This window comes from Heptranchias perlo, chromosome 43 (assembly GCF_035084215.1).
Source record: "Heptranchias perlo isolate sHepPer1 chromosome 43, sHepPer1.hap1, whole genome shotgun sequence".
Classification (NCBI taxonomy): Eukaryota; Metazoa; Chordata; class Chondrichthyes; order Hexanchiformes; family Hexanchidae; genus Heptranchias; species Heptranchias perlo.
This window is the reverse complement of record NC_090367.1, coordinates 4,546,144-4,558,989: the sequence shown is the minus strand read 5'-3', so window position 1 is coordinate 4,558,989 and position 12,846 is coordinate 4,546,144. Positions and strand designations below refer to the sequence as shown.

The window sequence follows — 12,846 nt, the reverse complement described above, 5'->3', positions numbered from 1 at the left end:
ACTGTGCCGATAACCTCTCCTCATGCCCCCCTCCCTCGTTGTACCAGTCTGCCCTCAACATGCCCCCCCTCGTTGTACCAGTCTGCCCTCGGCGTGCCCACCCCCCCCTCGTTGCACCAGTCTGTCCTCAATCTCTGTGAGGGATGGACAGTCAGCTAACAGCAGGATAATGGGCAGTAGCTGAAGGGGCTTCTCACTGCACCCCCCCCTCTCACTAACATTGATCACAAACCTCAATTGTACAGTTATCAAGAGCCCCCCCTCCCCAATCTGGTCCCTCTGAAGAGGGACCCACTGCACCAGCCCAGAATCGGGCCTCCATCCGAACCCTCCTGCCAATGTGTCACCCAGCGTCCTGCAGGTGCTGGGAGGGTGACACAGCGTCTCCCCTCGATCCAGATTACAGGGGCCGTTTGTTCTGGCTGCGTTTCTCAGTGTTAGTCCTTTCAACACACAACAAGTGGAGATAAAGTGATTGCAGTCAGTAAAGGTTAAACACACTAGGGCGTGAGAGGAGATACAAAGTCAAGTAAAGCAGTGGGAGTGCCCTGGGTGGGTGCAGCCAAATATTAGCACGGTAAATTTCATATAGACGGCTCGGGGAGATAAACATAAGAAATAGGAGCAGGAGTAGGCTCGGCGGGTAGCACACTCGTCTCTGGGTCTGAAGGTTTGAGCCCCACTCCAGCAGAGTATTGAGGGAGTGTTGCGATGTTGGAGATTCCATCTTTCAGATGAGATGTTAAGACAATGCCCTGTTAAAAAGACCCCAGGATACGAATCACAGAGTAGAGAAGTATTCCCGGTGTCCTAACTAACCGTCTTCCCTTAACAAACACTGCCCAAAACAGATCATTCGTCTGGTTTGCAATTTGTGGGATCTTGCTGTGCGCAAATTGGCCGACACAGTCAAAAGTACTTCATGGAGCGCGAGGCGTCTCCGGACATCCTGAGGGTGTGAAAAGCTCGCTCCGCGTGGGAGATCTTTCTCCCTCGTGACCGCGCACTTCGCCTGCTAACTCAGCACGGAGCGGGGATCAAACCTCCCTCTGTAAGGCTCAGAAGGACAGTAGTGACGCCATGACCCACTTGGCCTTTCTCTGTGACATAGTGGCTGCCCCTCTCGGCGACAAACAATGGAATGTGATACAGTAAGGCCTGATCTTTGGGGGGGGGCCTTCTGCGAGGAAGGGGTGTGGGTCGTTCGAGCACAATCTGAAAGCCCTGCGCCAGACCTGTGTCCTGCTGCCCCTGGTAGTTTAATCAGGATTTAGTACTGCTCAGCGTGCAGCAGGACAAATTATTCAACAATGGGAGGTGCAGGATAGGCCAAGGTCTGGATGAATCCTATCCGAACTCACCCAGGAAGGGGTTACGTGCAGATCTCCAAGCTGATTTTGGGTGTGGTTTCGGAGACAGACATCGGACATAAACCAAGAGTCATGGGTAACGGCTGTAAAAGAAATATATAGCGAGTTTGGAATTAGTTTCTCTCCTCGCTCCCAGTCAGGGAAAATTGTTAAGACAGAACTGTGCTGGGAGGGGTATATGTAATCTCTCCCTCCTGCCCCCCTACCCTGAAGGTGCTATTCCGCTGGAGCCTCACCCGTATGTGAGCTTACAGCCTAGCTGGTGAATCTTGGCCGGCTATTGAACCGCGGGGGTCATCGCAGCCCAGCCCAATCTTGTCCTCACCCAACATTCCACAGTCGTCAGCGAAAAAGAGCAGGAACTCGCTGAACGTTTCTCTCCCTATCCCTGGGGCGTCGAGACTGGCCTTGGCTCTGCTACTGCTGCCCCAGCTATCTCAGCACGGACCGGGGGGCTAAGGGGAAAGAGAGAGACGGCACAGGGGCGATGGGCCGAATGGGGAAAGGGCAGGGGAATGGAACTAGGGGAAGGGAGAGGGCACAGGGGCGATGGGCCGAATGGGGAAAGGGCAGGGGAATGGAATTAAGGGGAGAGAGAAAGAGCAGGGGGGCGATGGGCCGAATGGGGAAAGGGCAGGGGAATGGAACTAAGGGGAGAGAGAGAGAGCAGGGGGGCGATGGGCCGAATGGGGAAAGGGCAGGGGAATGGAACTAAGGGGAGAGAGAGAGAGGGCACAGGGGCGATGGGCCGAATGGGGAAAGGGCAGGGGAATGGAACTAGGGGAAGGGAGAGGGCACAGGGGCGATGGGCCGAATGGGGAAAGGGCAGGGGAATGGAATTAAGGAGAGAGAGGGCACGGGGGCGATGGGCCGAATGGGGAAAGGGCAGGGGAATGGAATTAAGGAGAGAGAGGGCACGGGGGCGATGGGCCGAATGGGGAAAGGGCAGGGGAATGGAACTAGGGGAAGGGAGAGGGCACAGGGGCGATGGGCCGAATGGGGAAAAGGCAGGGGAATGGAATTAAGGAGAGAGAGGGCACGGGGGCGATGGGCCGAATGGGGAAAGGGCAGGGGAATGGAACTAAGGGGAGAGAGAGCACAGGGGCGATGGGCCGAATGGGGAAAGGGCAGGGGAATGGAACTAAGGGGAGAGAGAGAGAGCACGGGGGCGATGGGCTGAATGGGGAAAGGGCAGGGGAATGGAATTAAGGGGAGAGAGAGAGAGCACGGGGGCGATGGGCCGAATGGGGAAAGGGCAGGGGAATGGAACTAAGGGGAGAGAGAGAGCACGGGGGCGATGGGCCGAATGGGGAAAGGGCAGGGGAATGGAATTAAGGGGGGAGAGAGAGCACGGGGGCGATGGGCCGAATGGGGAAAGGGCAGGGGGATGGAACTAAGGGGAGAGAGAGAGCATGGGGGCGATGGGCCGAATGGGGAAAGGGCAGGGGAATGGAACTAAGGGGAGAGAGAGAGAGCACGGGGGCGATGGGCCGAATGGGGAAAGGGCAGGGGAATGGAATTAAGGGGGGAGAGAGAGAGCACGGGGGCGATGGGCCGAATGGGGAAAGGGCAGAGGAATGGAACTAAGGGGAGAGAGAGAGCACGGGGGCGATGGGCCGAATGGGGAAAGGGCAGGGGAATGGAATTAAGGGGGGAGAGAGAGGGCACGGGGGCGATGGGCCGAATGGGGAAAGGGCAGAGGAATGGAACTAAGGGGAGAGAGAGAGCACGGGGGCGATGGGCCAAATGGGGAAAGGGCAGGGGAATGGAACTAAGGGACGAGCTATTTCACAGAGAGCTCGGGGGCGATGGGCCGAATGGCCTCTTTCAGTGCTGTAAAATCCTATGATGTTCCGAAATAAACAATGGTGGATTAGTGAGGGTACAGAACAATGATGAGGGGGCAGAGGCTGGTGAATGGGATGGATGACCAAAAGTCCTCGGACCAAAAGTGAGGGCAGATAACTAATGGGGTGAATTCACAGAGCGGACGATGCTGAGCCCAAGTCTCTCCTTTCTGTTCCCCAATTATCGTTTCCTAAGGTCTGTGCTCCTCCTGCTGGTTAGAGGAGGTGGTGCAAGCTGACTCTGGTATGAACGCAGACTTCAGCTGCACAATTGTGTCAGGAAAGTGCAGACTCTTAATCAGACAGATGCAGCAGCAATTCATTTCGAGCCGTGTCCCACCATCGGCAAATGAAAGGGATGAACAGTTCATGTGTTTTTAGATGGTGTTGTTCGATGGAGGAATGTTGTCCAGGGCACCGGGAGAATTCCCTGCTCTTCAATCGGTGCCATGGAATCCTTAACATCCACCGAAACAGGGGCAGCGCGGCCTGGTTTGAACTGGAAAGACGGCGCCTCTGCCAGTGCGGCACTCCCTCAGGACTGCACTGGATTGTCGGCCTAGACCGCGCTCGACTCCTGCAGCGGGGCTCGAACTCACAACCTTCTGACTGAGGCGGGCGTGCGACAGACTGAACCATGCCGACATCGATGGAGCATCTTATTACATCTCAGTATGGCCGAAAGCTCTTGACGTCCAGTGAATGACTTTCTGAAGTGCAGCTCCTTGTCTGTAAGGCAGGAAGACCTTTCCACCGGAGACGGTGAAAGGTGGGCTCCTGGAACTGCTCCCACCCTGTGTGCGAGGACCCAGAGTCCGAACACAAACACAAACACAGTCAGGCCTCAGAATAGAAACATAGATTTTATTGGAAAAAAAATCCATACCGGAAAGAATCTGGATTATGAAACTTCTCAATGAAACACCGATGTAAATTGGAGATCAAAAAGTTTAAAAAGTGCAGAATTTGCGAGAGGTAAAAAGCCAGCCAGAAAAGAGTGAACAAGGCCCCGTGTACCAGCCCTTCACTGAGCTACTGGTCCCAGCCACTGAGCAGCGCCCTGCAGCCACACGCAGGGTTAATGACACTGCCATTGTGTGATTCAGATCAAAAACTCGACAAATAACGACAAGCTCACACTCGCAGTTCAACTGGACCCGCACTGAAAATGGCCCAGAACGTTTTGGTCTCGAGACTAAACGCTAAGAAGAGATAATAACACTGGGTTTAACTCTCCGATTCCGGATTGCAACCAAAGTCCTTTCGACATGACCCTTCTCCCCTATGTTTCCCTCAGTGCCCTGCTCTGGTAGCACCGTAGCAGAGCAGTGACCTGCTCACCGACAGCAACACATGGAACAAAGGTTGTAGAGTTAGCCAGCATCCCGAGAACCAAATACTCAAAGCTGACCACCCAGGGGCCACTGGGACCAGCAGAAAGCTCCCTTCCCCCATGCCTTCCAGTTTCAGAGTGAGGAGGTGACAGGCAAAGCTTGCACTGAATGGTTGGGGCTGGACGAGACAGCAGCAGGTTGGGAGGAGTTGCTCGTGTCCTAACTCGCCCCGAGTCCCGTTCCCCCATCACCCCCCTGTGCTCGCTGACCGACACTGGCTCCCGGTCCAGGAACGCCTCGATTTTAAAATTCTCATCCTTGTTTACAAATCCCTCCACGGAGAGGGACGGGTCCGAGGCGAGGCGGGTCCGAGGCGAGGCGGGTCCGAGGCGAGGCGGGTCCGAGGCGAGGCCTGTTCGAGGCGAGGCGGGTCCGAGGCGAGGCGGGTCGAGGCGAGGCGGGTCGAGGCGAGGCCTGTTCGAGGCGAGGCGGGTCCGAGGCGAGGCGGGTCCGAGGCGAGGCGGGTCCGAGGCGAGGCGGGTCGAGGCGAGGCGGGTCCGAGGCGAGGCGGGTCCGAGGGGAAGCCTATCCGAGGCGAGGCGGGTCGAGGCGAGGCCTGTTCGAGGCGAGGCCTGTTCGAGGCGAGGCGAGTCGAGGCGAGGCGGGTCCGAGGGGAAGCCTATCCGAGGCGAGGCGGGTCGAGGCGAGGCCTGTTCGAGGCGAGGCCTGTTCGAGGCAGACAGGCCCAATACTCCGATACAAGCAGCATGGCTTCCTGCCTCCTACCCTCAGTTAGACAACAATTTAATAAATTCTGAAAAGAGAAGGGAGGAGGATTAACAGCCACTTCAACCAGTTGGTTGTGAAATGATTCTATGGGTTTCCCCTACACTGCTCTATCTGGGAGTCCGTCCCATGTATTGATCGCCCTCTGGACGAAGAAGATCAGTCCCCAATTCACCTTTTACTCATTTGAACCTGTGACCTCTTGTCCTGCTCTTGCAATTTAAGGTCACTTTCCGGAGATTTACCTTTTCCATCCCATTTACTACCCTGTACACGTCTACATCACCTCTCAGGTGCCTCTTTTCAAGGCCAAAAAGTCCAACTTTCCCCCCGGTCTTTCCACCTGAATGTCTCCCGTGGGCACGACTGGAAACAGTCCACCATCTCAGTCTGACCCGAGCCACTTTGCCGTTTAATCAGGACCTCCTCTCTGAGCCCTCCAACCCTCCGAGATCTCTGCCCTCCTCCAATTCCGGCCTCTTGCCCATCCCCGATTCCCATCGCTCCGCCATTGGCGGCCGGGCCTTCAGCCGCCCGGGCCCTGAGCTCTGGAATTCCCTCCCTAAACCTCTCCGCCTCCTTTAAGACGCTCCTTAAAACCTGCCTCTTTGACCGAGCTGTCCTGATATCTCACGTGGCTCGGGGTCAAATTTTGTCTCATTACCCTCCCGCGAAGCTCCTCGGGGCGTTTTACTACGTTAAAGGCAAGTTGTTAGCTTTGTCCGGGTTTCTGCCTTTTTTCGTGTGTCTGCCCACTTCATGTTTCATCCGACTCCTTCTGTAATCTCTGAGCTGCCTGCTCCGACTCGATTGTCCCTCCCGCTTCGGGATCAATTGCAAGTTTGACTGCTTTGCATTCCCTGCTTTCCCAAACCCTCCAGTGAAAGCACTACAATCTGCAGGGGGGTTACGGTGACAGACAGCCCGTCTGAGTGCCAGGGCGCCATTTGAAGGGCAGGGCCATCACGGCCAGGCTCGAACCCTGAGTTTTCAAAGCAGGCCGGAGTTGGGGAGGGGGGAGAAAAGAGGGGAGGGGGGCAAGGTAATGACTGCACAGAGATCAGGAAGGGGAATCCTGGCTGGGTGAGGGTCCTTTCCCCCTATCCCGGGGTACCGAGCTCAATTGTATTGCTTCTACTGCTGCCGCAGCTAAAGTTGGCATTAGTCTACCCCTCGTACTGAAAACTAATATTACTCTCCCTCGGAACAGAAATTTGTCCTTTTTTTGCCCTCCTTTAATCTCTTCTCTTTCCCCCCCTCCCTCCCAAAAAAAAATTCTTGGGGTTTATTTATTAAAGGGTAGCCACGAGAATTCTGTACTCAGTAGTACATCAGGTAGATGCATATGAACACTGGGGAGTTCTTACCCTCATAATTCACCTTCCCGTCCTCATCAACGTCTACCTTCTTTATCATTTCATCCACCTCTTCCCTGCTCATTCTCCTCTCCAGTCTCCTCATGACCGAATGCAACTCTGCAGTGCTGATGAATCCACTGCGATCCTGGAGTGCAAATGTTATACAATGTGAACTGCAGCCAAGACTTGAACTCTAGGCAATCTTAACTGGGCTGATTCTCTAATCACTTATCACTAGATTGTTTTATTCGTTCATGGGATGTGGGCGTCGCTGGCAAGGCCGGCATTTATTGCCCGTCTCTAATTGCCCCTTGAGATAGGGTAAGAGAATCAACTAGATATCCCCCGCACCCCTAGAAACAGTCTTCGACAGCAAAGATTATTAAATCCTTCTTTCCCCATTCTCCCCATCTCCCCCCCCAAAAAAAAAGCAGTAACCCTTACCGGGGGTGTAATTCAGCTGGCCCCTTTGTACCTCACCAAGTGGCCGCAGTGCATGAGTGACAGTAGAAGGGAGGCTTCGACTGGGCAGCATCATGGACAACTCCAACCTCATCTTCACCTCGTGCCCAGACACATTTTTCCAGCAGGAGACACCGGGCGATAACCACAGACCTCGGCTGATTCTCCCCTCCCTCGTCTAGGGATGCAATGGCGCCTGCCCTAACCGCTCTGGTTTTCTGTCTGCGGGCCGCACTGGACAGTGAATTTCCCAACAAGAGAGCCACCAAAAGTCAAAAGTCGAGCCCCCACTCCAGAGACTTGAGCCTCATAATCCAGGCCGACACTCCCGGTGCCGGTACTGAGGGAGTGCCGCACTGTCGGAGGTGCCGTCTTTCAGGTGAGACGTTAAACCAAGACCAGGTGGGTGTAAAATATCCCTTGGCACTGTTTCAAAGACGAGCAGGGGAGTTCTCCCTGGTGTCCTGGTCAATATTTATCCCTCAACCAACATCACTAAAGCAGACGATCTGGTCATTATCTCATTGCTGTTTGTGGGATCTTGCTGTGCGCAAATTGGCTGCCGCGTTTCCTACATCACAACAGTGACTACACCTCAACAGTACTTCATTGGCTGTAAAGCGCTTTGGGACATCCCGAGGACGTGAAAGGCGCTATATAAACGCAAGATCTTTCTTTCATTCTCAAGCGGGCACAAGGGGAGTTGCCTGAATGTGGAGAACTGGCCAGTTCATGCCCAACTCAGGACGGGACGGCAGGCCGAGGCACGTTTCATGCTGCGCAGAGGGAGCTTTGGTGAACTTTTAATCCAAGTGCTGGTGTTGATCAGAGAGGCTCCTTATACAGCCGCAGAACCTCCCATTGAGGAAGGGCCTGTTCCCTCGCGTCGATAGCTCGGGAAAATGTCCACTGCATCACAGCAAGGTTTTCATGGAGAAAGAAACAGAATCCAGGAATGAGATTCCCCAAACTGGGTAATAATCCTGCAATTCACTTTGGTCACTGGGAACCAATGAGCCCAACCGTAGGGAGTATTCGGAGGGAGGTCATTAGCTTTCAATCTATGTGGAAAAAACTGATGCAATTGCAGAACATGATCCCAAAACAGCAGTGAAATTTCCAAAATCCCAGGCAACCAGCCAGAATTTGACACGTCCTCCTACATATACAGTGAGAGACCTTCACCTCATCAAGCAGAGCGAAAGCTTCCCTGATCTCCTTTGCACAGTTTATATTGGTCAGTTTCTTCACCAACGTGAGAAATTCTGGAAAGTCAATGGCGCCACTTCCTGCCAGGGAAAAAGAGGAGATTTACTCGGAGCCTATCTGGTCTTTGCTCCTGAACAGGAGTGGTCGGTCATACAATCCGAGAGATCAGAATTTCACAACATAAAAACCACTTTTCCAACTTTCTCCCCCTACCAAACTTTCATGCTGCCTCTTCTGAAGTTAGCGTTTTTTTTGTGGGCGTCGCTGGCGAGGCCGGCATTTATTGCCCATCCCTAATCGCCCTTGAGAAGGTGGTGGTGAGCCGCCTTCTTGAAGCGCTGCAGTCCGTGTGGTGAAGGTTCTCCCACAGTGCTGTTAGGAAGGGAGTTCCAGGATTTTGACCCAGTGACGATGAAGGAACGGCGATATATTTCCAAGTCGGGATGGTGTGTGACTTGGAGGGGAACGTGCAGGTGGTTTTGTTCCCATGTGCCTGCTGCCCTTGTCCTTCTAGGTGGTAGAGGTCGCGGGTTTGGGAGGTGCTGTCGAAGAAGCCTTGGCGAGTTGCTGCAGTGCATCCTGTGGATGGTACACACTGCAGCCACTGTGCGCCGGTGGTGAAGGGAGTGAATGTTTAGGGTGGTGGATGGGGTGCCAATCAAGCGGGCTGCTTTGTCCTGGACACCAGTCGCCCTCCAGTGACCATTCTGTTAGACCGCAGGGATATGGGAAGGGCAGAGCTGAGCCCCGTTGGACATTTACACAGGCACTTCCCAACAGTGGATAATCCTGCTCATTCGCTCCAACTCAGAGGAGATCAAGGCCAACTGTAGCATCAACTCAGTTAGCACACTTCCACTAAAACAATCTTCAGGTCAAAGATCTCCATATTTCAGACCTTTCCTGAGCTCAAGGATTTGCTAAGGTCTTGGGTTTTTGGATTCCATTGCTTTGGGATTGACAGCAGTTGTCCATCACAATGAGGACAGTTCAATTCAAAGTATCTGAACGCACTAAATACCCACTTTGAGCTATTTACTTTGCTTAATTATTGAATAATTCAATTTTCTTGTGTCACTGCAAAACACTTCTGAATCATCAGTGGACTGTAAACCCCGCGGGCAGGCTCACATCCACAAACCTTTGGTTCTGACCGTGAGGCAGGAAGAAGAGGTTTCAGGAGTGGCCAGATTCAGTATCTCCTTACCGTCAACATCCGTCTCGTTGATAACGTCCTGGAGCTCTGCCCTCGTGTAGCGTTGTCCCATCATCCTCATCACTCCGCTCAGCCCACTGGCCAGAATGGTCCCATCACCGTTGCGATCGAACATCGAGAACGCCTGCTTCAACTCTTGAGGGGAGAAGACGAGAATTCTTAAAACGTGAAAGCCTGGGAGAAAAAATACAAGCTGCATTTCCTTTAAAGTGCGATCTCCACACCAGTGCAGTTAATGGGCTTCTTCGCTGTAGACCTCGTTCTATCCTCAATAGATTGTCTAGCAGTCTTGTAAATAGAAAGGTTTTCTCCAATAAAAAAATACGAATTAGTCAGGTGAAGTACATCGCCTCTCTCCTTGCCTATTTACCATGGGATGAAGTTACCGACTCGTTACAGTGAAAGATTACTCTTGCAGGCAAGACATTTCTCTGCTTATAATTTGAGCAAAACCACACAAAGTAAGATTCCAGAGTTCCCAGAGATGGAGCAGTTTCTCTGCCACTGTGCACGCTGGGAAAAGAGCACCCCATTGCCTTTCTTTTTTCACAAAACCCACTGCCGCCTCGCGCTGACCGGCAAAACACCGACCTCACAAGAATTTGGAGGCAGAAAGGATCAAGCTGCAAGGGGGGGAAAGCAATCCAGTGATCCAACTCAGTGTAAGTTCCAGTTACAGCAGCTTTGCGACTGGCTCTGTGTATTAATTTGTAAAAGGGCCTTGGTGCATTGAAGGCCGTCCGTAGTTTGTAACGTGAAAGTGTCCATGGTTTCAGAGTGCCTCTTGTATATTTTACTATGCAAATTATTTGGGTCTCTCAATAAGTTTTTTTTTGGGAGTTTAGGTTTCACTGTAAATGAAGAAAATGTAGCTAATAAGATTTTTATCCGAAGTGTGACGAAGGTTCGGAACGATCACGCAGTGCTGTGATCACAAAAACTTCAGCAAGGTTCAAAATGCAGTTGGGATGTTGGGAGATTTAAGGAACGAGCCTCAGATAGACCAAACCGCCCCCTCTCACCTCCTGCACTCTCTTTTAGCGTACTGGTTAGCAATTCCTGAACTCTAAACGCAGCCCGAAAGAGGGCCTTCAGCAAGTGGGAGAAAACGCAGAGTGCGAGGCCTAATCGGGACAACAGACGTACCAGCAATACGCTCCTCTGTCAATTGTTCTGCCTGAAATAAAACAAAGAAAGAATCAACTGCCAGGAATAAATCCACATTAATCAGACAGGCATCCTCTCCAAGGCCTTGACATCCTGTCTAGAGTGTCTGCAAATGAATGGGAATGTTGATTTACAAATTATACATGGGCCCCAAATGCTCTGCTCCTCTGCAGCCCATGGAGACAAGTCATTAATTTTACATTGCCTCCCTGCTTTTGTGTTCCATTCCTCTCGAGATGAACCCCAGTACTATGTTTGCACTACGGCTGTGTCAATTTGGGCTTCGACTTTTAGCGATCTGTATCCCCAGGTCACTTTTCTCTTCAATTGTATTCCGTCTTTTTACCTTACAAGGGATAAGTAGCATCCTTAATCCTCCTGCCAAAATGAGCCACCTCACTCTTTTCTATACTCAATTGCCATTCATCTGCCCGCTCTACATCTTCCTGTATTTTGGTGCTATACCCACCAATTTGATATCATCTTATAATTCTCCCACCATACCTCCAATTCCTGAGTCCGAATTATTCATGTATATTGTAAATAACAGTGGTCCCAGCACAAATCCCTCTGGGACACCGCTGCCCACCACCTGCCAGTCTGAGAAACCTCCCTCAACTCCCTCTCTCGTTGTTTTGTTTTTGCCATCTTTCAATCCGTTCTGCTACCCGTCCCCTGACTGCACACGCCCTGCCCTAAATCCTGGGTCCCTTACCTGAAAGTCTATATACACCGCATCCACCGCACTGCCCTTGTCTACGCCAAAGAACTCCATAAGGTTGATTAAACACGATCTTCCTTTTCGAAATCTATGCTGAATGAACAGTACGTTATGATATATAATCTCGCCCCCCCTCCCCTCCCATTTTCTCCCAACTTCCTCTGAAGAAGCCAATAGATGCCAGGGAATGCTTTTACTGCTTTGAGGGAAAAGGGAGGGAAAAAACAGGGCTTCTCTGGACACCGGAGAGAACTCCCCTGTTTCTCTTTGAGAAAGTGGCGTGGGATCGTCATTGACGAGCCGGGAGGGCAGACGGGGCCTCAGTTTGACGTCTCATCCGAGAGGCGGCCCCTCCGACAGTGTATTAACGGCGTGTCGGCCTGGATTATGGGCTCAGGTTCCTGCTGGAGCAGGACTTGAACCGGGAACTGCTACCCACAGAGACACCTCACTTGATGGTGACCAGGAGTGAGAAATCTGGCTACTTTCTCCACATCCGGGCACTCTCCACCACCACCCCAGACGAGAGCAGCTCACCCAGACTCGGGGAAGGCACTTTCAATCTGTAGATTTATTACATTAAAAACAGAAGTTACTCCAGCCCAAAACAGGATGGACCAGTTTTCATGGTCCTACTTACCATTTTACCACCTGCGTCAAAAAACAACTGGGCTGATGTCCCACTCCAGGGGATTTGAACCGAAAATCTTTTACCTCATTCAAATGGATCCCTCCTCAGTACAATGAGGAACCATTCCCGAGGCTGCTATCTGGAGCAGGCAGAGTGTTTCGCCTCAGTTTGGGCGAGAGAAAGCTGCAGCTTCGTGGCATGGAAAGCAAATGGTTAAACATTCTGTCACACCCACTCATTCCCGAGGAGACACCAGTCATAAATCAGTCTCCCTCCGTAATCCTCCGTAATCATTCCCCTCGTTGGTAATGCAACAAAAAAAACAGCCACTCATTTCCCTCTGTCCCTCGCCTGGTTCCCCCTCTTATCCCTCTGCCCCTCGCCTGGCCCCTCTCTTATCCCCCTCTCCCCGCCCGCTCCCTCTCACCATCTCCAGCCGCTCTCTCCGTGTCTCTGCGCCTTTTGGCGAAGGGCCACGTTGACAATTCTTTACCTGTGGGCGTTGCCAAGATGAGGGCGGATCACTGCGCTGTCCAATGGTCAGTGTAGATCCGCCCGCCCAGTACACCACTGCCTCCCTGCAGTCCCCCGCCCCCTGGACGCCCCACCCTGCTGTCTGAACCCCCCTCCCCCGCTCTGCAGACCCCCCCCCCCTCCCCACCTGCTCTCCAAACCCCCCCACCTACTCTCCAAACCCCCCCACCTGCTCTCCAAACCCCCCACCCACTCTCCGGACCACCATCCC

General features: G+C 52.8%; 1 protein-coding gene across 3 annotated transcripts; it reads right to left on the bottom strand.

Moving 5' to 3' along the window:
- Positions 1–4,061: 4,061 nt before the first annotated feature.
- Positions 4,062–12,590, bottom strand: LOC137306442 (calmodulin-like). Of its 3 annotated transcripts, none has more exons than XM_067975649.1 (6): positions 12,529–12,590; positions 10,729–10,759; positions 9,574–9,717; positions 8,343–8,446; positions 6,705–6,840; positions 4,062–5,365 (listed from the first exon to the last, which is right to left on the bottom strand). In XM_067975649.1, the coding sequence occupies exons 1-6, from the start codon at positions 12,529–12,531 to the stop codon at positions 5,340–5,342; spliced, it is 444 nt and encodes a 147-aa protein (XP_067831750.1). In that variant the 5' UTR covers positions 12,532–12,590; the 3' UTR covers positions 4,062–5,339. The 3 variants fall into 3 exon arrangements, with proteins under 3 accessions (XP_067831750.1, XP_067831751.1, XP_067831749.1); XM_067975650.1 differs by lacking the exon at positions 12,529–12,590 and adding an exon at positions 12,111–12,303; XM_067975648.1 differs by lacking the exon at positions 12,529–12,590 and adding an exon at positions 11,465–11,563.
- Positions 12,591–12,846: the final 256 nt, after the last annotated feature.

Coding starts and splice junctions, on each gene's coding strand:
- LOC137306442 (XM_067975648.1), bottom strand. CDS start 11,524: ATGGAGTTCTTTGGCGTAGACAAGGGCAGTGCGGTGGATGCGGTGTAT. Junction 6,841..8,342: donor CTTTCGCTCTGCTTGATGAG/GTGAAGGTCTCT, acceptor TTTGCACTCCAG/GATCGCAGTGGATTCATCAG. Junction 5,366..6,704: donor CGGGAAGGTGAATTATGAGG/GTAAGAACTCCC, acceptor TTCTCTTTTCAG/AATTTATTAAATTGTTGTCT.